The following is a 27,109-nucleotide window of genomic DNA, read 5'->3' on the forward strand; positions in this document are numbered from 1 at the left end:
GGGGAGATCAAACGCATGACACCAGGTGCATAGATAAATACTCATAATCACTTGAATTACAAGTTCTTTACTGCAATAACATATTTAATCAACTGATGGAATTAGAATTTTGGAATTACTTTTTAAGTTGGGAACTTTTGTTCTTTTGAACATAAATTAATTCAAAATTATACATTTATCTGCACTCATTAGCGGTAAATGTAATTACGTGGAGATGGGAAATTGTTATCTAAGTTGTGCATGGATAGGAATGATTTTGTAGCATCTGTACCCAGATTATTGTCATGTCTCTAAGGCAATTTGACTCTCTAGAAAAATCCTTGAGAATAGACAGCATTTCAGCATCAGGTCTGTTCCTACTTTCTAAATAGCCTCCATGGGGCAATGTGGTCCTATATATTATGGTTTTCCAATACAGATTCAACTGAAATGAAACTTGATGCATCAAACTAACAATATTGTGAAATGTATATATGTGTTAGGTTGCTGCAAATAACTGATCACATCTTCTCACTAATAAAGGCAATCTTTGAGTAATATGCAATTTGACCCCACTATTCTTGAGTTTTTCTTGATGCTAGGGCCTTCTCAGTTAGGCTTTCTTGTTTTACTTTCTCGGTTTTCTTTTTTGTTCTGCAATGTTGCATGACAATCAAGATAAAATTAGAAATTGTTTAGTCGTTTGATTAACATTGTTAAATTTAAGTGCTTAAGTGAATAACATGGTGTAACTGTTAGATGAGTAAACAATTTCATATTTGATTGATTTTTAAGAGCGATAAAAAACGAAATTGTTTGAATCATCACACAACATTATAGAATAAGAAGAGAATCGAAAAAATAGAAAGAAAATGTTGCTATGATGCTATCCTACCTCTAAATCATAACATGTTAAAAAAGGATAATGTTAGGGAGACAAACCATTTAGATTAAATTTTATAAACTATATGATGTGGTTGTCAATGATTAAATTATTATTTAAGTGTTGATTAACGTGTTTATTTTCTATTGAGATAATGATAACACATCATATGATTTAAACATTTGATCTAAAAAATTGATCGACCTACCGTTACTCTAAAAAAAATCCTTCAAACACATTTTGCATCCTCCATCACCATAATCAATGATTAGTATGCATCAATCACATATTTACATTTTACTGTCCCAAAGTGTGACACACAGCCAATAATTCACTAAGTGTTGTTCATATTAGTTATTACTGTCTCCCCATATGTTTGTTAAAATGTCACATCTTCTACACTTGACAATGATGCAAAAGAATTTCATCCACAGAAAGGGGACCCCCATTGTTGTGGATCATTGCCGCGTGTCAATGTGTTATTCCCTCATTGATAGTAATTAATAAAAATGGTAATCATGGCTTTGACCCCCCTAATTAAACGCGTTTTTGGACGCATAATTCAACTCATGTGCACCCCACGTGAGCTGATGATGAACCCTAACAAAAATTCTCAGCTAAGCAACAGAAGCAAACCAACCAAAGATTGTCACCTGTCGGCAACCAATTCGATGTTCTATTGGATGTCTTTTTTCCCTCGAGAGACAACATATCTATGTTTCACCCAACATGCCATTATTTTCTATGCTGGAGCGGGAACAAAGTCTGTTTTTTTGACCCAAATTTGTACCTTAATGTAGGGGAATCAAATTAATTAACAAAACCCCAGAGCTACTTAAAATAATGAGTTCCCTAAGTCAATGCTAATCCTTCAAATTGCATGTTTCACTATGATTACAATAATTCTTCTGTACAAGCAATTTGTACGTGGTAAACTTTGTCGCACCCAACAACCAGTGGAAAAAAAAAGAAAAAAAGAAAAAAAAAAAAGAAAGAAGAGAAGATAATAATGGATTTAGTGGTAGATAAGTTGCAATTATGTAGTTGACTAGTGGAAAAAGGTAAGGACGGTATACATTCGAGTACCCTTTGTTGAGAATTTTCCGTGTTTAGAACATTTTGAGTCTTTGTCTTCATAATCAGTTGTTTTTTAATTGAACTTGCTAATTCTTACACGGTGTAATAGAGAAATGGAAACGAAAATGTGGTTAATTAAAATTGTTATACCCAAAAAATCCTTGAGCATCATGAGAAAAGAGAAATGACCGTGCGAGTTATGAGTTGTGTTCATCTATCGTGGCTCATTTTTATGTGCACGATGAAACCCTAGCTATGACACACATAACCTATAGTTCTATTTATGACTCATCATCTCAATATTTTAATTATTTGCTCAAGAAATTATAGATTTCATGTGGCACCATCTATTAAATCTTGATCGTAAAAAGAAGAATCTTTATCACTATAGATTATGATGGGTTTAATCAGATCAATCTACATCATTTCCCATTGGCGCCCATATAGTGGTATTAGGTGTGTACGTATCCGATTTTAAGAGGTCAGATTGCACCAATATTTGAAGTTGGAGACTGATAGACAAGAATGATCGAACCCATTAACACACAAATCCGCATTTAGTTGCTATATTTAATTCAGTGATTAACGAAAGGAAAGATTGACAAACTCAAACTAAAAAGATACTGAAAGAGTCAAAATTTGCACAAGTCTTATCCATATCGTTTGAAAAATGCATTGCCTAAACAACTGCTACTGAAGAGAATGTTGCAATGTGGGAACTAGGACTTGAAATGTGCATATATATATATATATATATATATATATATATAATTAATGAATAACGACCCCAAAAGGAGAAAGCACCAATGCACCAATATTTGTCTTTATCTCTCTCGTTAAGTTAACGAATATAAAAGCTCTAAAGACAAAATATACTTCATTGTCACGAGTGCAAATGCATTCATGTTTCTATCTATACACACGTATATATATACAAGTCAATTGACTTAGAGTACAAGTAATCTCGAACCCACATATATTTACAAAACCTAACCTATGAGAATCCTAAGAGGATTCTCCTACGCTGACACTATCTCTTTTCCTCTTCTCCCATGTAAAGAGAGAAAAATGATAAAGACACGAGTAGAAGAAAAAGATAAAAAAAATGGCTACGTTGCTCCCGTAATCCGAAAATTGTACATCTAAAAGTCTCCTTTCTATTCTCATTCTCTAGCTTTTTGAGTCTTGTGGTTACACCTTATCTGCGGTGTGCATGCGCATAGGTAGCCACTATCTGAGTTTTGCAGTCATTTGAGGCTTTTGAGCCTTCTTTTCTCACCTCAGGAGTTAAAGGTGATAAGTGTTCAGACCGAAAAAAAGGGTTAAGGTGATAAAGTGTACAGATCCCCGACGTTACTGCAAATTATGTTGATTGCTAAACACCGTGTGGTTGGTGGGGCGTCGTTGGGATTTGGCCGTCATTCCATGAGACATAAAAAAGTCGGGGCTTCAGTTTCACCATTAAATTACTTAAAACATATGGAGTGTAACTTAATTTACTTATAAACTCATGAAATATCCTTTCACAAATTAATGTGAGATTCTTCTCAACATGTCCATTTTACGTGTAACGAATTTTTAAACCTAACACGTGGACAACACAACAGAGTGATGTAGAGCACGTATGACTGTTGAGCTTCACATGTGGAACAACTTGGTTAGTTATACTTCTCATAACTAAACTTTCATTTCATGGGATGGTGTTACGACTACTTAAGTTGTGCTATCAACTGTTTTTGAAACATCGTCCTTTTCAGGTCCACTATAGTGAGCAAAACTCTAAGGATTGCAGGGTATCAGCTTGAATAGAATCATAGGTTTGTCAAACAAAGATTTTTAACCAATTTTTGGTTACAATGTAGAAGCCAAAGAATTCAAACTAAACATTTTGCTTGAGACTAAAGGGATAAGATTGATACAAGGGAGTTGATTTCACACTCATTTTAGTTTTTCATAATAGTTTATTTATGACAATCAGATTGAATAAATCAAAAGGAAACAATGAACATGATTAAACATAAATGTGTGAGAAACTAAAAACGGTGTGTGTTTATCATTTTTTTTACAAAATCGATACAAATCAAGAATTCACACTAGATAATGGACATTCATCTTGCATAATAAGGTACGGCTTGCTACTTAGTATTACGGTCTAGTGATATTCTTCTTCACTTGTAAGTGAAAGGTCTTAGGCGAATTTAAACCACATTATTGCTAACCCATTGTGAGGCTTAGCCAACTCCCACACCCCCTTAGTTTAGATATCGTTTGTTAAAAAAAAAAAAAAAAAAAAAAAAAAAGGTATGGCTTACGTAACACTCCATATATACAATCACATTTAAAAATATCAATAAACCCTCATTAAAGTATTTTTATTTTTTCTTTAATTTTTCCATAAAAAAAAAAAGAAAAGAATTAAAAGTCCTCAAAATCTCAACAGAATACACCCTTTATTTTATGTTCTAGATTAATGAGGAAAATCAATTGATAAGATGTATAACAATCTCTATTAATGGTATGAGAAACTTCAAAATAGTGAACTAGTCCAAAGCAATATCTGATTTGTATATATCAGTATATCATATCCGTCTGTGAGGTAACTGAAGTTAGAAAACTAACACAAATGGACATAAAATTGAAGTTGACCCTTTGGAATTTTCCATGAACAGTTTTTTTCCCACGTTGAATGAAGTGGTGTCATTTGTACCTATGGTTAGGGGAGGACAAAACTTCCATTAAACCAGACCAATCAACCAATTTGCCCCGAATAGTTCGAGTTGATTGATCAATTTCGGACATGACCTGATGAGAAATCAATTTATTTTGATGAAGGACATGAGCATCTCCGGTGTAAATGTAGAGCTACCACCATTTTTAAAACTATTTGTTACTATTTATGCTCGAAAGTAATAAAAAAATAAATGTAAATACAACATCCGGCTGTGACTGCTAAAATATATATAGCCTTTTCAAAATTCATGAGTTAAAACCAGTTTTAGCTTTCCAAGTTTAACTTCTCCCTTCGTAGAGTCGTAATGAAATTGAAAGGTGGATTGCAAAGCCACTTATCATCTCTATTCTCAAAAGCCCGTTTCATTTTCCTACTTAAATGAAAGAGAGTTGGGTTATCAGATCCAAGGCTCAAAAGAGCACCCAAAAGCAGACCAAGTTTTATGCTCAGTGGGCTTTTCCAATATTGTTTGTATTGAGAGTCAATCGTGAAGCAAAGCTTCGACCCAAAAAAAATAAATAAAATAAATAAAATCATAGAGTAAAAACATTTCTCAAATCAAATAGGAGTAAATGAGTATATTGATGACCTTTTTTTAAAAATAAAAATAAAAATAAAAGAGGTTCAGTTGACGGCTTCGTCACGGTAGTGGGGCATTTCAGCCTCATTTGACCACCTTCGTGTGATTCACCAACGTCAGGGGACTAGCTGGTGGTTTTGCCACAACAATCCACAATTTCGAGGGACATGACGACTCACAGAGGCATTTCAACCTTCCATAGCCACCATCGTGTAATCCACCAACGCTAGAAATCGAATCTAAATTTGCGTACTACGTGAAATACGGGTTGGAATATAGATTAAATGCGAAGAACCTATATGCATATGTGAAAAGTGAGTAAATGACCTTAGAGTTGCAACATCGAATCTGGATGCAATTGCATACTCAACTAATTATGCAATCAACATATAATTTTCAGAGATATCATCCACATTACTCTTTCTTCCCCATCATTCGATAAGCCCATCATTATACTATATCCAAAATTAATTAATTATTTTATATGAAATAAATAGAAATATTTTTTAAATGGAATTAAACTCTAGCGAACTGGATTAGGTTTACTTTTCATTTTTTTTTTCAAGAAGAAAGACAATTGGTGGCAAGTCATGGTTATCCATACAACACTATATATAAGATATAAAAGAGCACCAGTGGCGGATTCAGAATTCGAATGCTGGGTAATCCAATGTAAAAGTTCCAAGATCGACCATCTTTCTAAACTTCATCAGTTTCTATTGAATTTAGTTCACATCTCTATTTTCTTCTAAATTTAATTCATATGAATAAATCAAGATTAAGCTCACATGTGCAAAAACCAACAAATGTCCCCAACATCATAACGCATTAATGACTTTCACAAGATAAAATTGGTTCACATCACAAGTATACACATAAATTTAAATGTTTTAACATCTAATTATAAATTAGGACTAGGAGTTAAGATTAAAAAACTTATATGAATTTAGAAGAAAATTGAATTAGGCGGTGGCACGGCAAGTGGTAGTGGAGAGAGAGGTGGTGGTGTGGTGACTGGCGGGATGGGGGATTGGGAAGGTTGCATATTGTGTTGGGGGATTTGGAAGGTTACATATTGTGTCTGGGATACTGGGTTTGTAAAATTAATTAGGGAGTTTATTTATTTATTTATTTATTTTTTATTTTTTTGTACAAGCGATATTATTTACACTAAAGGGGAGGTGGTAGGCTTAGTCTTCCTATGGGCTAGCAATAATTTGGTTCAAATTCGTCTTTGACTAGAATCGAACCTAATACCTCTCACTTATAAATGAAGAGGAATACCACTAGACTGTAGTACTAAGTGAACAAATAAATTTGGGAGTTAAACATTGGGAAAGTCAGAAATAGTTCTCGGGTTTGTAGCCTGTATGAAATGACCTGGCGCAAAACGTTAAAAAGAAATAGAATTAAAACCTCCTCTTCTTCCTCATTTATAACCTCATACCTGCACATCCATGGTAAATGACCTATCCACCAATACCGCTCAGCCCATTGGAAGGTCCCCAATAGTCGATAAGAGGTGTTTCTCCCGAAATTTGGAGGGTCATGGGAACACTCGGGTCTCTATGTTGATTCGCTCCTGCATAGCACCATAGAATTTGAAATTAAACCCTAAACACTATCACCAACAAAACATGCCTAAATCCTTCACCATGAGATACAAAAAAAATTACAACTCAAAAACCCTAAACCCCTTGGCTCCCCCATGAAATTCCTGTTTGGCTTGCTTTCCGGAAACAACATTTTAGGCCTCTTTTTAAAATGATTTTATTATGTTGCAGGGTATGTGAGCAATTCATATTAAATACTTGGTACTAGGTCTCTCTAGTATTACCATTTTTTTTTTATCATTCGAGAAAGAAGATTCAAATTTAACACATTTTTACATCAGAAACATAATTCAAAGACAACAAATATTCCCAAAGAGAAACATTTCCATTCTAGAATAGAAGTACAACCATGATTGTGGCTAGTGAGGAAGGAATGGAAATATAATGGTGCTACCAAAACATACGATAGTTTCAATAATTTTAAACAAATATCTAACTGTTACAAAGTATAAAACATCCACTATTTCAAATCGGAGCTTTTTAAAGTAGTCCGGAGTACTGGATACCAATTGGAGCTTTTTTAAATACTTCAAAATATAATGAAAATTGTGACTGTTAGATCTTTGTTTAACGATTAAAATAGGTACTCCAGAGCACCTGAAAACCCTTGAACACCAACCTATATATACGACGCGACGACTGTTGGATAGTGGCCAAATTAGGCTAGGAAACAAAACAATATTGATGAGGGAACATCATGATGAGGATTATGTTTCCTTGTTTTGTGGCTTACTTTGCTCCTTGTTTTGTGGCTTTTTCAAAGCCATAATTATTTGGCCAGGTATTAAAAGGAACGGATGGAGGAAGGGAAATCATCCAAGGAAGAGATGTAAAGCATCCAAAGAGATGGTGAGAGCATTTGGCTCTACCATGGGTAAGGGTGAGAGAAATCAAGAGAGCTAGAGTGAAAGATCTCTTGTGAAAGAACTCTTGGGGTAGAGTGAGGCTCTTGGAAAAATTCTGTGAGTGGGTGTACAAGGGATATGGGATTGGGTTATGTCGATTTAACTCATGTGTAACTTGTACTGGTTTTTCTCATAGTGAAGAGCAATATATCTCCGAGGACGTAGGCATGTTTTTGCCAAACCTCGTAAATTTCTCGGTGTCTTTATTTCTTGTATTTTATTTTGTTCAACTGTGTGTGATTTTGGTGAGGTTGTAATCTGAATCTCGGTTCCGCACTAACGAACGGGCCAAGGCACAACAACGACACACCCCTTTACTCTTCCCTGTCAGTCTACATGGCCACCAAAGTCTCACCCGAAGACAACGAGGTATTCGTCTCGGTCTCCGAGCAACGCCACGAGTTCATGGAAGCCAAAGCCGTAGAGTCCGACATGGATCTCGCCTTCCACTTCCAACTCTAAGAAGCCCTTGCCGCCTTCCTCACCCTCCAACCCTCCTCTTCCTCTGCCCAATCCCTGGAAAAAGACATCGTTCCGATCATCCCTGACACTCCAACCGTCATCTCCATCCAGTCCGACGAACTCACGAGGCTGGAGCTGATAACTGCCAAGTCACCAACCTGAATCCGGTAGCTCAACCTCGACAAATTGCAGTAATTGAGGATAAGCGAAAGGAGGAAGAAGAGGATAGAGAGTGTGCTTGATATTTTTTTAATAATTTTCTTTTTCAAATAACCGTTACAAAAGCAAAGAAGCCGTTACTCCATTTAAAGAGTCTGGGCCACAAGGTGCCAACTCAACATTCCACTAACAACTTTAACAAAATGACAAAACAAGCAAATAAAGGCTAACAACCAAATTACTTAGTGATTAAGCATTCACTAATTCGAAAACCCTAACATCACTCCAAACCCCCCCCTCCCCCCCCCCCCCCCCCCCCAATGACAACCTTATCCTCATGGTTCAAGCTTGAAAACTGGAAACTTAATCTTGAACTCATCGTAGTCTTCCCAAGTGGCGTTCTCAGCAACATCATCCAACCAGTGTATCAGTAATTGGACCCCAGCTGCTTGTCCCTTCTTATAAATCATTCGAGCCAATACTACATGAGGCACTGAGTATAACAACCCACCTTCATTTACATCAGGTAACACAGTTGATGGTTGAACCAAATTTCCCAAGTGTTTCTTAAGGCAATTGACATGGAAGACTGGGTGAATTTTTGTTCCTTTAGGCAGTTTCAATTTATAAGCTAATGTTCCAATTCTTTCCACAATCTCATAGGGGCCATAAAACCTGGGTTTATGGAATGAGTGAGCATTCAGGGCTTGCAATTGGTAAGGGACAAGCCTAAGTTACACAAAATCCTCAACAGAGAACTCCATTTCAAACCTGTGCTTATTTGTCTGCATCCTCATCTTGTGTTGAGCTACTTCCAGGTTGCTCTTAAGGCCAGACAAGATTTTATCCCTATCCTTCAAACATTGCTCCACTGAATCCAATCTGGTTGTACCAATCTCATGAGAAACCACCATAGGATGAGGGTATCCATACAACAGTTCAAATGGAGTGAACTTGGAGGATGAATGATATGAAATGTTATAATTCCATTCTACCCATGAGAGCCATTCCACCCATTTCTTAGGTTGAGTACTAGTAAAGCACCTGAGATAGGTTTCTAAGCATCAATTGAGCACCTCAGTTTGTCCATCACTCTGAGGGTGATAACCTGAACTCATGTTGAGTTAGTCCCTTGCAGCTTAAAGAACTTTTTCCAGACATTTCTTAAGAATATGGGATCCCTATCACTTACAATGGTAGAAGTCATACCATGGAGTTTAAAAATGTGGTCTGCAAAAACCTAAGCAATTGAGGCAGCAGTGAAGGGATGTGACAAGGCTACAAAGTGAGTATACTTAGTGAACTTGTCTACTACTACAAAGATCACAGACTTTCCCTTGCACAATGGTAACCCAACAATAAAATCCATGTTTATTTCATTTTAAATCTGTTGGGGAATAGGCAAGGGTTGAAGCAGTCCAAGTGGTGATATTGTCCCGTACTTATTCTGTTGACAGATTTGGCATTCTACCACAAAAGCTTTGATATCTTTCTTGAGACCTTGCCAATAGAAACCTTTTTTGATTATTTGATATGTCTTCAGTACCCCATTGTGCCCTGCAGCAGGATTGGTATGAAGTTCATTCATAATGTTTTCTTTCTATAGTGATGTAGGGCTAAGCACCATTCTTGACTTGTACTTAAGAAGGCCATTATCAACCTTGTATTTATGGTTATTGTTATTGTCATCAGTAGTACGATAAGAAGAATTTGCCTTGAGGAACTGTATTTTAGACTGAATCCAGTCATCTTTCTCATTACTCCTTGTTAGATCATCTAACCACCCAAAGTAGGGGTAAGAAATAGCTAGGCAGTTCATATTTGTACTTGGTTCTACTTCCACTCCATCATTTTGATCAGGTGGGTCTTGGAGCCTAGAAAGGGCATTAGTTACCAAATTCTTAGAACCCTTTCTATAATGGATCTCATAATCGAATCTAAGCAACTTTAAGACCCATTTTTGCTGGAATGGGGTATTTGCTCTCTGACTTAAGAAGTACTTAAGGCTACTGTGATCTATCCTTATAATAAAATGTCTTTCTTGCAGGTAATTTTGCCATTTGTTTTATCACATGCACAATAGCAATTAACTCTTTCTTATAGATGGACAAGGCCTGATTTTTAGGTCCCAATGACTGATTAGTGAGAGTGATTGGCTTCCCTTGTTGTTGGAGCACTGCACCAATACCAACATCAGATGCATCCAATGTTTAAAAAAACTAGCCTCGGGGCACGCCTAGGGTGCCTTTGAGGCTAGGCGGTGAGGCTAACGCCTCTGTTTTGCTGGAGTGGGCGAAAGGCTTCGCCAGAGACGCCTAGGTGGCAGATGCGCAACTTAAGGTGTCTCAAGCGCCTTGTTTGCCATTTTTTTTTTAAGAAAAAAGATTTGGATCCTGTCACCAAGCACTTCTATTTTGTTTTTTGTAATCACAAATGCATAGGTTCAATTTCTAGATTCAAACGTCACCTGGGTGGTGTAAGTTCGGGAGGAATGATAAGTTGTAGAAAAATCCCACCTATTGTGAAGGAAGAATGCTTTGCTAATGTTATGGGAACTAAAGAAAAGAGGAAAGCTAGCCATGAGTTGTGTCGCAGTGGTGGAGAAGAAAGTGAAAGTGTCGATATGGGCACAACATGGACACCATATGTAAGTAGTGGGAGTGGGAGTGTGAGTGCCACACATTCACAACAAACCGGTTCTTTCAAAGGGACTACTTGATAGGTATGTTACATCGGAAGCTTGTCAAACCACATTGAATACACCTTTCAAAAAAGAGGAAAGAAGATAAGCATCTCGAGCACTTGCGCGATGCTTTTACACTAGTGTCATTCCATTCAATGCGGCAAACAATGAATATTATGTTAATGCAATGAAATTGGTATCCAATTTTGGTCCTGACTTTGATGCTCCTATAAGCCATGAATATAAAACTTGGATGCTTAAAAAAAAAGTTGAGGATGTACAAAGTATGATGACAGTACATCAAAAGGTTTGGAAAAGATATGGATGCACTAGTATGTCGAATGGATGGTCGGATGGCAAAAGTAGGTGTTTAATCAACTTTCTTGTTGATATCCCGCAAGGTACTTGGTTCTTAAAATCGGTTGATGCATTGGCCTCTATTAAGAATGGAGATTTGTTGTATGGCAATTTGGATGATGTTATTCAACAAACTAGGGGGGAGGGAGGGGGAAAATGTGGTTCAAGTTATATCCGACAATGGAGAATGTGGTTCAAGTTATATTTGACAATGCTTTGAACTACAAGAATGTCCAGGCAAAACTTATGGAGAGGAAAGAGAAGGTGTGGTGGACTCCATGTGTGGCTCATGTCATTGATTTGATGCTAGAAGATATTTCTAAGATGGCATGGTTGATGACATGCTTAAACGTGCTAGGTGTATTTCAAAGTATCTATATAGGTATCAATGGGTACTAGCTTTGATGAGAAAGTACACCAACAATTCAGAAATTCTTCGTCCTGTGGTCACTAGGTTTGCCACTTCTTTCCTTACACTACAAAGCTTACAAAAGCAAAAGGAAAATCTTGTTGCTTTGTTTACCTCTCAAAAATGGTCGGAAAGTATCTATGCAAAATCCAGTGAAGCAAAGTTGGCCAAGCATCATGTGTTACATGATCGTGAGTTTTGGGGTCGAGTTTCCTTTTGCATTAAGGGTGTTCTTCCTCTTGTTTGTGTTTTGAGAGAGGTTGATTTGGAGGAGAGACCCTTCATAGGTTTTATATATGAGTTGATGGATGCCGCAAAAGATAAAATTGCAAGCAATCTTAACAAAGTGGAGAAAAAATATATGCCTATTTGGAGAAAGATAGATCGTAGATGGGACGATCAACTTCATCAACGACTACATGCAACGGGTTATTACTTAAACCCACAATTTCGGTATGAGGATAATTTCTCAGATACTGATGAAGTGCGAAATGGGTTGTTTGTTTGCATGGATAGAATGCTTGGGAAAGGGAAAGAATGTGAAGAGGCCGATGTTCAATTGGATTTATATAATGATAAGCATGGTCCATTTGCGGATTCTATGGCTATGCAAACTAGGAAAAAGCGAACACCAAGTAAGATTTAATTAGTCAACTATTAATATTTTTTTATCATTAACCCTTAAATTACTTACCTTACTAATATTGTTTTTTTTAGTGGCTTGGTGGAGCGCTTTGGGCATAAAACACCCGAGTTAACAAAGTTTGCTATCCGAGTTCTAAGTCTTACTTGTAGTGCGTCAGGATGTGAGAAGAATTGGAGCACATTTTCAATGGTAAGTAAATATATTATTAGTATCTTAAGTGTCATTTTTTCTTAAGATGATTAGACTTGAATAATAGAATTGATTTATTTGTAGATTCATACAAAAAGAAGGAATAGGCTTGAACACAAAAGACTTAATGCTTTAGCCCATGTCAAGTACAATTTGGCTTTACAACAGAGAAGTAAGAAAAGAAGGGAGAAGTATGATCCTATTTTTGTGGAAGAAATTGCCTCCGATGATGAATGGATAACGGAGATAGAAGATCTTGTTCTTCCCGAAGATCGTACATGGCTTGAGGATGAGTTATTGTATAATGTTGAGGCCGTAAGGAATGTGCCACCCCCGGTTTATGAAGGTGGCTCATGCATTCGAGAGCCTAGAGATTCTTCTCCTCCTCCTCCTCCTCGTGAGCCTACTCATCCTCGCGAGCCTATTACATACAAAAGAAAACAGGGTAATGAAGCATCCTCAAGTCGAAGAAATGTGGAGTATGATTCGGAAGATTCCTTTGATGAATTGTTGACATACCCAACAAGTTCATCTAGAGTTGGCAATGAAGAGGATGACGTTGCCTTTTATTTAGATGAGAGGATTTGGATGAATGATTGATATCTTTATTTGTATTTTGATTTATATGAAGAGGACTTGGATGAATGATTGTTTTCTTCGTTTTTATTACCTTTTGAATGATGAATTTGGATGATATTACCTTTGAATGATGAATTTAGATGATATTATCTTTTGAATGACTATGAATTTGAATGAAAAATTGAAAATGGATGTTTATTTTCTTAGTATTATTTTTTATACAATTATATGTATATATATAACATATATAAAAAATAAAAAAATTAATCTCCTCATGCCTAGGCCAGGCTTCGCCTCGGACGCCTCACCCACACCTCACACTTTTAATACATTGGATGCATCACACTCAATCTCAAATGTTAGAGAGAAATCAGGTAATCCCAATACCTGTGGAGGTGACATAGTTTCTTTAAGAGTCTAAAAGGCCTTGGTTGCTTCAGTTGTCCATATGAAATTGTCTTTCTTAGTGAGCTAGTGTAATGGATGGCAGATCTTGTCATACCCTGGAACAAATTTCCTATACTACCCTGTGAGTCCTAAAAAACCTCTAACTGCAGATAGTGGTGGGAATAGGCCAGTCCAAGATTGATTGAATTTTGGAGGGGTCAACTTCTATCTCATTCCTTAAGACAATATGTCCCAAGTACTCAATTTTGCTTTGTCCAAATGCACATTTATGCTTTTTTACATAGAGGTGATGCCGCTGTAATAAATTGAAAGTAACCTGCAAGTGATATATGTGATCCTCCCAAGACTTGCTATATATCAAAATGTCATCAAAGAACACTAAAATAAAGTGTCTCAGGTGAGGCTCAAAGATATCATTCATAAGGTTTTGAAAAGTAGCAAGTGCATTGGTTAAACCAAAAGGCATTACAAGGAACTCGTAGTGCCCCTCATGAGTCCTAAATGATGTTTTCTCTATGTCGGAGGGATGCATAAGTATTTGGTGGTCCCAAACCTGAGATCTAGCTTAGAAAAATACTAAGCACCACTGAGTTCATCTAAGAGATCATCAATAAGGGGTATGGGGTACTTGTCTTTGATGGTGATGGAATTAAGTTCCCTATAGTCCATGCAAAGCCTACAAGTTCTTTCTTTTTTCTTGACTAAAAGAACTGGACAAGAGAAAGAACTGTGACTGGCCCTAATAAAGCCAGCATCTAGTAATTCTTGCACTGCCTTTTCAATTTCAATTTTTTGGAGAGGGCCATAATGATAGGGCTTGATATTGGTTGGTTTAGCACCAGGGACAAGAAAAATTTGATGGTCATGGGGCCTGGAAGGTGGCAATTGAGATGGTAGGGAAAAAAATGGAAGAGAAGTGTCCCATTAAATCCTGCAAGTCCCTTAGCTAAGCTTGGTTGAGATCACAAGCTTATAATTTCTTGGACTCCAAGGAATATAAGAATAGCCCAAGATTATAGCTGTGCATTTCCTTGTCAATATGTTGCAGGGAAACCTCCTAAATCAAGGGTAAAGCTCCTTAATTGTGAACAAGTTTGTACTGCACATTAACCTTGTGGAATTCAAGTGTCATTAACTGAAAATCCCAGAAGACTGGAATAATGGAAGATAACAAGTGTACTCCCAAGACAATATCACAGTCCCCCAAGGGAATGACATATAGATCCACAGTCCAAGTATATGCTGCAAGAGACAATGGTGTGCTAGGACAATACCATGAACCTCTAATTTTTCCCCCAATCTGCAATCATGACTTCAAAGGCAAAAGTGGTATGAGGTTTCCAACCCAGTTTTTGAAGTAATCGAGAATCAACAAAGTTGTGGGGTGCTGCCAGAATCAAGCAGAATTGTAACACTGTGTCCCTTGAGTAGCCTCCCCACTTTCATAGTGTGCATAGGTTGCTTAGCAGAGGTGCCATAAAAAGCACTCACTGAGCTCCATTAGGTTAAGGGTTGGTTGAAGGTCGTCTAGGCTGGTATCTACCTTCTCTTAGGGTTGTACAACGTCAAGCATAAATAAATGTTTGGTATGGCATTTGTGCCCCCGATTCCACTTATCATCACAAAACCAACAATCCCCTATTTCACGTTTTTTCTTCTGAATTTGCTCAGGGGAAAGCCTCTTAATAGGGAAATTTGGTGCTTGATGCGGTGGTGGTGGAAGAGTAGGGGTAGTAGGGGATCGAAAAGTGGGAGTAGGTTTGGTATAACCAGATTTTAGAGCAACAAATTTAGCATCCAATTGAACATATAAGGCAATAGCATCATGCACAATGTTACGGCGCAATAACTTGACATCATACTTAAGTTCATGCTTAAGGCCACCAATAAAACAACTCTTAAGCAGAACTGGACCAAGATCAAAGGTGCGATTTGCCAATTGGTGAAATTCGAGTATATACTCCTGCAGTGTACCTGACTGTCGAAGTGAGCCTCAGCACTATCTTCGAAGTCACTAGGGCCAAATTCGTGGCAAAAGGCGCAAGTGAAGTCCTCTCGGCGAGGTGTAGATTGCAAACAGTCCTGGAGTATACCTAAATCCGGTAGCTCAACCTCAACAAGTTGCAGTAATGGAGGATAAGCGAAATGAAAGAGCACAGAAAATGTGCTTGATATTTTTTTAATAATTTTCCTTTTCAAATAACCGTTACAAAAGCAAAGAAGCCATTGCTCCATTTAAAGCGTCTGGGCCACAAAGTGCCAGCTCAACATTCCACTGACAACTTTAACAACCAATGACAAAACAAGCAAATAAAGGCTAACAACCAAATTACTTAGTGATCAAGCATTCGCTAATTCGAAGACCCTAACATCACTCACCCCTTATGACAACCTTGTACTCAAGGTTCGAGCTTGAAATCTGGAAACTTAATCTTCAACTCAAATTAGTCTTCCCAAGTGGCGTTCTCAGCAACATCATCCAACCGGTGTATCAGCATTTGGACCCCAGCTGCTTATAGATCCTTCCGGCCAATACTGCATGAGGCACTGAGTGATTAAGCATTTACGAATTCCAAGACCCTAACAGGAGCAGGAATTGAAAGACCGCAAGCAAAGCCTGAGAGGATCTCGAGCGTCGGATTCACCACGATCAGGTCGCCAGGGAGATCATGAGGATTCCGGAAGAGGAGTGGGAGGAGTCCGGCGAATTCTTCTCCAGGCCGTTCGGCGAAGGATCATCCTCGTCGTCAGCGTCGGCCAAGAGCGTCGAGGGCGAGAGCGTATTCAGGCTATACTTCAAGGGTTTGGTGAGCGAGGAAAGGGTTGGGAAGGAGAGGGCGGCAATGGCAGGAATTGGGGTGGCGCTGTGCGATCCGAGGGACAATTTGTTGTTCGAGGTCAGGAAGCCGCTGATTGGGACCGGGACGAGCAGCAGTGGGGCCCAGTTGAAGGCCTTGATCGAAGGGTTGAATGCTGCTCTTGCTTTGGATTTGAAGCGCCTCATCTTCTTCTGTGAGAATCGGCACATTTTCCAGTTTGTGAGTTGCTCTCTTCTCTTTATCTGCGTCTCTGTTGTGGGTTTTTGATGATATGTAGTTTTTGTGGTATATTTTAGGAATTGAATTGTGGGTTGCGTTTCAGTACTGTTCTATCTTAGAAGTTTAGAACACTAATAAACTTTCGAAATTCGATAGCGGAATGTGTAGTATCCATGGTGGACAGGATAATGCACTCACTCTGAGAAAATTTAGTTGTGTTTTGTCAGTATTTGCTTAATTAAGCTTCTATGCTATATTTGGTTAAGGAATTTGACACTGACCTTTAATAAAACATTCGCGAAAGACGAATAAAAGAATGCAACTTGTTATTTTTCTTAGTTGCAATGTTCTCGGAATTGTATGTGGGTTGTGTGAATTTCTATTTCCCATCTTGGACAATAGTTTGAACTTTCATTTTTCAGATGCACTCAATGAAATTTGACTGAACAAATTCACTGTGAGAAATTTTCTTCGTGTTCTCAGCATTTGCTTAATTCGTCGTCTGTCTTATAATTGATTATGAACTTTATGATTTGAACTTATTAGAGAGAATGGAATATGTTGTGAATTATGATATGACATAAGCAATGTTGTTTTATTTATGTCGAAACCAAGAATGTTGGATCAGCTAGTTACTATGCTTGAGTCTCTTAACACCCATAAATGGAGCTTTGTTGGCATTTTAAGTATGTATTTTACATATGTAGATAACTGGTAAATGGACAGCAAAGCAGCGCAAGGTAGCAATGCTTGTCAGTCAGGTTAAGAGCCTTCAAGCAAAGTTTACAGTTTGCAATCCAATTCTCGTGCCCCGATTTGATATTAAATTTGCATTTAAACTAGCAAGAGATGCAATAGATTCTCAGTCTCAGACTAACCAGCCTGCACAATCTATCACTTCCAAGAATGTGAATGAGACTTGCGTGATATGTTTGGAAGCTACTGATGTTAACCAAATGTTTTCGGTTGATGGCTGCCTGCATCGGTATTGCTTTTCTTGTATGAAACAACATGTAGAGGTGAAGTTGCTTCATGGGATGATTCCTAGATGCCCTCATGAAGACTGTAAGTCTGATCTTACTGTTGATAGTTGTGCAAAATTCTTGACACCTAAACATGTGGAGACTATGCGCCAACGCATAAAGGAAGCTTCAATTCCTGCCACAGAGAAAGTTTATTGCCCGTACCCGAGGTGCTCCGCTTTAATGTCAAAACGTGAACTTTTACAAGACGTGAAATCGCGGGATGTGGAACTATCAGGAGTTCGAAAATGCTTGAAATGTCAGTGCCTTTTTTGTCTCAATTGTAAAGTCCCTTGGCACAGAAACAGAACATGCGCCGACTACAAAAGGTTGAATCCTCATCCCTCAGAAGATACAAAGCTAAAGTCTCTTGCCTCAACGAATCTGTGGCGCCAGTGTGTGAAGTGCAACCATATGATTGAACTTGCTGAAGGTTGCTACCACATGACTTGCAGGTATTTACTATTTAATATTATTTTCAGTAAATTAAAAACCTGAGAGAATAAGATTTGTTGTAACGTTACAATCTGCTGCTGTCTTTGAGGTGTTACACACACTATTGATGTCATAACTCGAAAATTAAAAGGTCATACCTTTGGCTGTTATATGAAAACTGTATGAGAGAAGTGGCAAGTGATTAATAAACCAATCTATATGTATCACAATTAGGCTTATATAAGGAACAATGTCTCAACATTATTAATCAATCTAAAAGTGACAAGTGATTAGATAAACCAATGGCTACAAAATTTATTTTAGTGTATGAGAGAAGACACATGTGTTAAAGATTAGGTCAAAAATTAAAAAGAAACCTAATAAGAGAATCCAAACTCAAAATTTATGTTTTAATTCTAAAACAAAGTCGATTAAAGTAAACACATAGATATCTCAACAACATCAATTTTTCAACAATAATTTTAATCCAATTTAGAACTCACAGAAATTTAGGGCAAAAGATTGGCAAATTTACCTACTCATTCTCGATTCTGCAAGATTCATCATGGAAGTAGTCGAGTTGTGGAGGATCTAACCAACTCCAAATTGCATGATTGTTACACCTTTGGGCAGAAACTAATCATGCAAAGAAAATATTTGCATAGCTAGCCAAAACGTAAAATACACAAAATACATATAGCTTCAACAACTTTGGCCAGATGAAAATATGTTAGAAGTACTTTATGATTTGCTATAATACTAATTTATAATTGGTGATTGATTTCCTGAAATTCCCATTGGGACAAAAGTATTCACCATATAAATTAGAATGCTGATTTTTCAAAATAATCCTTTAGAACAGTATTAAATAACCGTTTTGTTGGATATTCAATGATTCCCAAAAGATTAATCAAACACAAAAGAATGTCGTTATTGACATTGAACAATAAAGTTCTCGAAAGAGGAAACATGGTTATTTAGTTATTCGATAGAGACCAAAATGATCAATTAGTAAACTAATGCCACCTTCCAATTTTCTTTGTCACATCCCGGCCCGGGCCTCCATCACATCCCGGGCTCGACTCCACCGTAGCACGATATTGTTCGCTTTAGGCCCTGACCACGCCCTCACGGTTCGTGAAGGCCAGCACGCCTTGATTTCGATCGGGGTGTATCATTCTCTCAAAATACAATTATCATCATAATCATAATTGATGACCAAACAAGACATTGGGTTAAGCAAATCAAACCAATACATCTTTAAATCAAAATTTAATCGGTGTTGTCTATAAAATTCATTAGTATTGAGAATTTGCATAAAATAAGGACATATTAGAACCATAAAATTGTATAATAATCGGTACCAATAGACGTGCACAAATCAGTGAAACAATATCACATATCAAAACTAGTTTTGAAGTACCAAAATTCAGTAGTACTACTTTAGTTTGCAAATTCACTAAAAACTAAATTCTCTTTCGATTGTCATGAAAATTTTTAGGTATGCACTAGACATAAGGCTACTATTTCAAAAAATTTAATGATTTTTAAAATTTTAAGCGAGCCAAAAATGAATTTGAAAAGAGAGGTGCTGCAGAAACTGCAGAAAATGTTCAGTACAGACCTGATTACAAATTCACCAAATATTCATTGTTCATCCGATATGCATGAAAATTTTCAAACATAAAGTAAACATACAAATCTGTTAATTCCCAGAATTTCATAATTTTTGAGACTTTACATGTGTACTAAAAGAAAATATGAAATGGGATGTGCTGTAGAAACGACAAAAATTCTGCAGTACATACCGGAGACTAAATAATTCACCAAAAATTCAAAATTTTCTTCTCCAATATGCATAAAAATTTCCAGAAATAAAGTAGACATGTAAATCTATTGTCACCCAAAATTCCATGATTTTTTTTTTTCGATTTTAAAAGTGGGCTAAAAATAAAATCGAAATGGAATTTGCTGCAAAAACAGCATAAATTCTGCAGGACAGTCCCGAGATTAAAAATTCACCAATAATCCATTTTCAAACCAATGCTCATGAAAATTTCCAGATTTGAAATAAATATCTCACTGTATATCATACCAAAATTTCATGAATTTATCAATTACATAAATATATCAAAATAATATTACAAACACACTATAATGCAGAAGTCTGCAGAATTCCAGCAACAGGGTATCTCGCTTAAAAATTTACCATAAATCCATTTCTTGTCCAAAAAACGTGAAAAAATACTAGCATCTAAAGTCCATTTAATATTACGATATGACCGAATTTCATAAAATTTGAAGTTAGGGAAATCTATCAAAAACTAGAATGTCTATCAGCCATACGAAATATGCACTTATACCAAACAAGAGTCTGCAAAAGATTTACGATGCCATTGAAAAAACTCCCCAAAATCTCAATTAAGAATCGATAGCCCAGAACTACTCATATAAATAAGGTCCATGAATTTCAAATTTATCAAAATAACCAAAGTCCATCAGAATTGCAAGATTTATGGTTCGAAAATAATCTAATTCGTTGAAGGCCCCAATAAAAGTTTCCTTCCAACAGATTTAATTAATCATGAAATCAATACAGCAATATAATTAATAAATACAATAAACATAAATCCGTGTTGTAATCCTTCTCTGCAGCACAACGATAATTATTGTGGAAAAAGAAGACAACCCTATATACTCAAGAAAACTCCATAATCTACCGAAAGGAAGAAGAAGAAAAAAAACAATTAGCCGGTGACTAATTATGAACTCCAAATTCACCGTGTAGTTAAATTATTTTCCTTTTATTTTCCATGCCCAATTTCAATTTGTTTGGACCTAAATCCCTAAACAAAATTGCAAACTCAAGTGATACAAAATTGCGGAAGCATCTTTATGAAGTCTCACAGGATCAAATAGTCAAAGTAGCCAACCAAACGATAAACACAAATTATGCCTCACTTGTGTCAATCATCTACAGTTAATCAAATTACCAGTGAATCGAACCCTAAGCTTGTTGTGTGGCTCTGATACAACAAGTAAGACAGATTCTGAAATCACAACAACAAGATATTAGAATCACAAATAAATCAAATCAATATGAAATAGAGATCAACTAATTATATTGAACTTAGATGTAGAATTCGGAAGACATGATTATGAAGATGAAGCTATTGATGAACTCTAGGTTGTCTTCTCCTTCCAATACTCCAAAATATCGCTCTACTATATGAATAGATTTTAGAATTATGAGGAATTCAATGTATGGAAGCAGGGACTTAACTTAGTATTTATATATCATTAGGGTTCCTTATTAGCCAGCCTATTAATAGCTAAGAAGGTCAACCCGATCACCTTGATTGAGTCCTATCATGATGCAATATCTTTGTATTTAAACCTCTAGATGATTCTCCTAGATTAGCTGCAATGATTTAAGACTCCACAATTCTTACCTAACTAGGACTCTTAATTTACTTGAATTGCACATCACTGAATAATCAAGTGATTTCTTCCTCAAGTAAACCAATTGTCACACATTGCCATACACAGAACTTTACAGTTGTATTATGTCGTAATAGAAAATTTGAAAGCTGTTGTATCAAGTTTGCAAGCGACTCTATCTACGTCATCTTTTTACTCATCCTAATGCACTGATCTCTTTTGCAGGTGTGGGCATGAGTTTTGTTATAATTGTGGAGGCGAGTGGAAAGACAAAAAGGCAACATGCTCATGCCCACTATGGGATGAGGGTAATATTTTGTATGATGAAGATGATGAAGATTTTTATTTTGATGAAGAGGATGTGTTAGAGTCAGATTCCGAGAGGTATTATGATTCTGACTTGGTCATAATGTTCTAACATCCCCCTCTCTAAAGAGGCCTTCCCCAAATTTTCTCTGTTCGGAATATATTGTGGAAAGTATAAATCGAATTTCTTTATTTTGATTCTCAACTGCTTGTTCACAAGGCTTTTCCATCTCTTAATTATTGTAAAGAAAGGAGAACATACAGTGCAAAAGAGCCTGCACTGCCACAATTGAGCTCATAAATAACGTACAGTTGATGATTACAGTGGACACACTAGGATAGCGAATAAGTTTAATAATGTTTTGTGTGTTGTGTGTGTTTCAGACTGTACCATCGTTTGAGATCTGCGTTTTTCTCGGTATTATGCTTATCGTAATTGAAATCTATCGAAGATCTTTTCACTTGGTTTGCAAGTAACTATGCTTATGTCATTTCGGTAATCATGTTCTTGCTGTTATTGCTTTTGCAGACATGCTCCTTGGTTTTGCTATGACTGTGGACAGTCTACGGACTACATGGGAGCATGTTTATGCCCAGTTTTGTTTGAAGATGATATCTTGTTTGGTGGAGATAGTGATACTCAGGAGTTGAAAAAAGATGAATATGAAGGTGAAGTTGAGGATGAAAGCCTAGAAGAAGACGGATATGAAGATGAAAGTGGGCAGGAGGTTCAGGAAGAGAAGCATATCTTGCCTGCTGAAGATGGTAGAGATCTTGATGAAGAATATGAGGAAGATGAGGAGTTCTGTGACTCTGACTGCGAATGCTATGAAGATGAGGTTCATGAGAAAGAGGTTCGAGCGGACGTTCAGGATGAATGGTTGGAGCAAGGTCAGGAAGATGAGAACTTCTATGCGGAAAATGATACAGATTTTGGTGATGAATATGAGGAAGATGAAGAGGAGTACTGGGACTCTGACAACGAATATGAAAAGGAAGGATTTGAAAATGAAAGCGGGGAGGAGGAGGTTCAGGAAGAGAATAATATCTTGCCTGCTGAAGATGGTGGAGTTCTTGATGAAGAATATGTGGAAGATGAGGAGTTCTGTGACTCTGACTGCGAATGCTATGAAGATGAAGTTCATGAGAAAGAGGTTCGAGAGGACGTTCAGGATGAATGGTTGGAGCAAGGTCAGGAAGATGGGAACTTTTATGCGGAAAATGATACAGATTTTGGTGACGAATATGAGGAAGATGAAGAGTACTTTGACTTTGGCTGCGATCGCGACAGTGACTGTTACGACTCTAACTCAGATTATTACTGATAAACAAAAATATGGCTCGTATTCTTTGTACGAAGTAACCTACAGAAGGGGGAAAAAATGGTGTTTGAAGTCTCAACAAATTGTTTCTTTTTGTTCTCAATTGCTTGTCCATGAGGGTTTCTGTTTGATCAGTCCGGTTTGATTTGTTTTAGTACATAAGAGAGGGAGGAAATGGTCGAATGAGGATCCTCTCCCGGTCCTCTTTGTGAGAATCCTAGGAATCCTCAAATCGTGTTCGTTTATCGTACATTGTGTGGCCAGTTTTCGTTTGGTACTATTCATATTTAATTATAAATAAAAGTATTTAAAATGATTTATGGCCGCACGATGTACGATAAACATGCACAATTTGAGGATCCCTACGATTCTCACAAAGAGGATCCGGAGAGGATCCTCATTCAACAGAGATGAAAAAATAGAAAAGAATTGGGAGATAAAAGGAAGCATAATACATACAAGAGCTTTTATATTGGAAAAAAAAGCTTTTATTTTGGGAGTAAAATTTTCTCTCCTTATATTACCATCCTTATCCGTCTCCCCTTTTCACACTATTCTTTTTGTCTTTTTCTTTATATAAAAAATTCAAACAAATTATTGACGTGGTTTAATCGTAACTGTTTAAATAGAAGTGAAGGGGAAAGAGAATCTTACTCTTTTATTTTGAAAGGCTTTTTCAGCAAGTTTTCTTTAGTAATACGTGTAATAGAAAACGTGAATAGTTACAATTGAGAATAGAAGATTTACTTGTTGTGAAAGTCAAATTCAACTGCTAAAACACGTGTCGTGCATGGGAGCCACGCCTCCTTTTTATGGTCTCGTTCTTCATCACTTTGATCTCTGTCTTTCATTTCCATTTAGGGATGGACACGATTCGGTTAGGTCTGGTTTCACCATCAAAATGGAACCGGAACAGGAAAATTTCAACGATTCGGTTCAGTGCGGTTCTGCTTAAATTTATTACTAAAATTATACGGTTCAGTTCATGACGGTTCCGATTCCGTTCATGCCAGTTTATGGTTCTAACCAAAATTATATATATGTTTTTTCTAATTTTCTACTTCTAATATCAAACACATATTTCAACCACAATTCAAGTAAATTTGAGTTTCCACGACTAAATCTACAAGATTTGTGACGGGAAGATAAAAAGTGTGCACATAAATATAAATCAAAATATAAAAAAGCTCATATCAAGACCAAAGTGTAGATCTTAAATTAAAACTAAAATGTACATAATGCATAATATACTAAAAAAGAATGGAAAAAAAATAATGTATGGGAGAAAAGTGATAAAACAACAAAGGAGGGGGAGAGAAGTGAAGAAAAATATTGTGCTTATGCACATGGTATTCTTGGAAAAATGTCTTATTTTTATAGAAATAATAATAAAACAATAATTTATATTAAAAGCAGTTCGGTCCGGTTCCTCCGGTTCTTAATATTTCCAAACTGGAACCGGAACCATTTGAAACGGTTCGGTTCTATTTTTGTTTTAGTTTTGACTTTTTTGGTCAAAGCTATTTTTATTGTTTTTTTTCTCACGGTTCGATTCGATTTTCCAGTTTGGCGATTTTTATGCCCACCCCTATTTCCAGTCATCATTAACGTTTTTAGCATTTTATGTATTTATTTTAGTTTAGTTGTTCCCTCAATCACTTGTACAATGTGTTTGTTTTGTTATTATAAAAAAATTGTCACTTATTAGTATGATCTAGTGATATTCCTCTTTACTTGTAAGTAAGAGGTTTTACTTCGATTCTCGTCAAAGGTGAATTTAAACCACATTATTGCTAACCTATTGTGAGGCTAAGCCCCCCTCTCCCTTAGTGAAGATAATATCATTTGTTAAAAAAAAATGTACTAATATCATTTTACATAAGGAAAAAGCCAAGGAGACATGCTTGTATGTAGACCGAGTAATGCTAGAGAGAGATCATCTATTTAAATTACATTTTGTAAATCATATGATGTGTGTGGAGCCAAAAATAATGCGAAAATTTATGAAGTTGACACGTGAGCTTTTACCCGAATAAGACAAGAATGCCTCCTTAAATTGGTGGGGCCCACATTTTAATCTATGCGTAGTTCAACATTCCTAAAGACTCAAGCATGGCTACAATCTCATCGAGCACCTGACCATGACGAGGAGAAAAGTTAAATATATTAAAGATATAATTAATTACTAAATCTTATCTTTAATACTTTCCTAATTGAAGAATAACTACATTCGACTAAGGATATTATAAGATAATTCCAAGATATTATTTATTAAATAATATCTTTGGGATAATTTTTCCTCATCCATCTTACAGATGATTTACTTTGGCCAATTGGATGCTGATACGTGCCTGGGCAAACTCTATATGTGGTCGGCCTAGCAAGTACCTATCTTCACCAATTATAATAAGCTTTGATAAATTTTATTTGAACCCATAAAACTTCTTTCTACACCCAACTTAAATTTTAATTTTAAATTGTCTTTTTTACCCTATTGCATAATTGTCATCAAGTACAAAATGAAATTACAATAAAATTAAAATTTATCAATAAACTCACACCCAATAATTAGCAATCTTTATCTTCTGTTCATCATGGCCAAAACCAAGAGCTCTCATAAAGAAAAACAAGCTCTTTTTGATCCATGGATAATGATTTTGAAGTTTTAAATCTTCTAACTAAAGCATGAATCGATTTATGCAAGTTTTTTTCATTTGTTTTCAAAAAATTTTAGAGTTTAGAAACAAGAATCAATGATTGCGGAGTTTCTTATATTTTGTGCCCTCTTCGTATGTCCCTTTGAATTGCATCTTTTAGAGCATCTCCTTTGGAGATGCCAAATCAGCAATAACAGCAACAATGATTTTCCAACCGAGAAGCCAAATCTGATGTGGCATGACATGGATTGACATATCTCCCCCTTGTTGCCAAATTTGACAACAACATCAAATGCTTTTTAATTAATTATTAAATATTTTTTTATTGTTTTCTTCTTCAACTCCTTCTTCTTCGAGCTCAACTCCTCCGGCAAGGTCTCCAACACCTGGGCATCTCCAACGCCTCCCCCTTCTTCTTCGCCTTATCCGAAATCTTCTAAATCGAAAAACTGCAGTAACTCTTCAAAATCCCATCCAATTCCTTCGCCAATCCTTCCTGCCCTTTCGACGCAATCATCAATCTGTAGTTCAAAAAATTGTCTAAATAGTTCGTCTTCGCTTTCAGGTCCGATCCGGGCCTGAAGTTATAATCTGGTAGGGCGTAGAGGGAGAAGAAGTAATGCAAGTGGTCGAGCTTGACAGCGCCTTCATCCTTAGCCAGAGGCCACTGGATCTCGTCGCCGACTTGGTTAGAGCCGATGCCGCAGGCGAAGTAGAGGGGTGGTATTGGTACGTAGGGTTAAGGTTTTCGAGGAATAGATTTTTGTAAAGGTCTTTCATGTCGAGGGAAGGGTAGAGATTTGGGGATGAGGAGTTTCTGGGTTCGAGTGAATGATCTCCAAGGTAGAGGTCATATAAATTTCTGGGACTAGTACTGTAACACCTCACATCGCACAGGGGAGTGATCCTTAAATGTATATTCTCATCCCTACCTAGCACGAGGCCTTCTGGGAGCTCACTGGCTTCAGGTTCTATCGGAACTCCGAAGTTAAGCGAGAAGGGGGCTTAAGCAATCCCATGATGGGTGACCCATTGGGAAGTTGCTCGTGAGTTCTCAAAAACAAAACCGTGAGGGAATGGTAAGCCCAAAGCGGACAATATCGTGCTACGGTGGTGGAGCGGGCCCGGGAAGTGATCCGCCCCGGGCTGGGATGTGACAAGTACTGTCATATGAATTTCTATTATCAAATTATTTATATATGTAAAAATATAAAATATATAATAGCAA

General features: G+C 36.7%; 1 protein-coding gene and 1 pseudogene across 1 annotated transcript; both read left to right on the top strand.

The window, feature by feature from the left end:
- The first annotated feature begins 11,717 nt into the window (after positions 1-11,717).
- LOC148692854 (uncharacterized) lies at positions 11,718-13,273 on the top strand (annotated as a pseudogene).
- A 2,721-nt stretch (positions 13,274-15,994) lies between these two features.
- LOC137743609 (uncharacterized) lies at positions 15,995-23,327 on the top strand. The gene is made up of 4 exons (XM_068483535.2): positions 15,995-16,698; positions 17,406-18,175; positions 21,822-21,980; positions 22,432-23,327. The coding sequence occupies exons 1-4, from the start codon at positions 16,330-16,332 to the stop codon at positions 23,225-23,227; spliced, it is 2,094 nt and encodes a 697-aa protein (XP_068339636.2). The 5' UTR covers positions 15,995-16,329; the 3' UTR covers positions 23,228-23,327.
- The last annotated feature ends 3,782 nt before the right edge of the window (positions 23,328-27,109 follow it).

Source organism: Pyrus communis, chromosome 11 (genome assembly GCF_041283825.1).
Source record: "Pyrus communis isolate YQ-2024b chromosome 11, ASM4128382v1, whole genome shotgun sequence".
In the NCBI taxonomy this organism is placed as follows: domain Eukaryota; kingdom Viridiplantae; phylum Streptophyta; class Magnoliopsida; order Rosales; family Rosaceae; genus Pyrus; species Pyrus communis.

Excerpts from the sequence above, each read along its gene's own strand:
- LOC137743609 (XM_068483535.2), top strand. The coding sequence starts at position 16,330 with ATGAGGATTCCGGAAGAGGAGTGGGAGGAGTCCGGCGAATTCTTCTCC. Across the intron at positions 16,699-17,405 it reads ATCGGCACATTTTCCAGTTT|ATAACTGGTAAATGGACAGC; the intron begins GTGAGTTGCTCT and ends TTACATATGTAG. Across the intron at positions 18,176-21,821 it reads TGCTACCACATGACTTGCAG|GTGTGGGCATGAGTTTTGTT; the intron begins GTATTTACTATT and ends TCTCTTTTGCAG.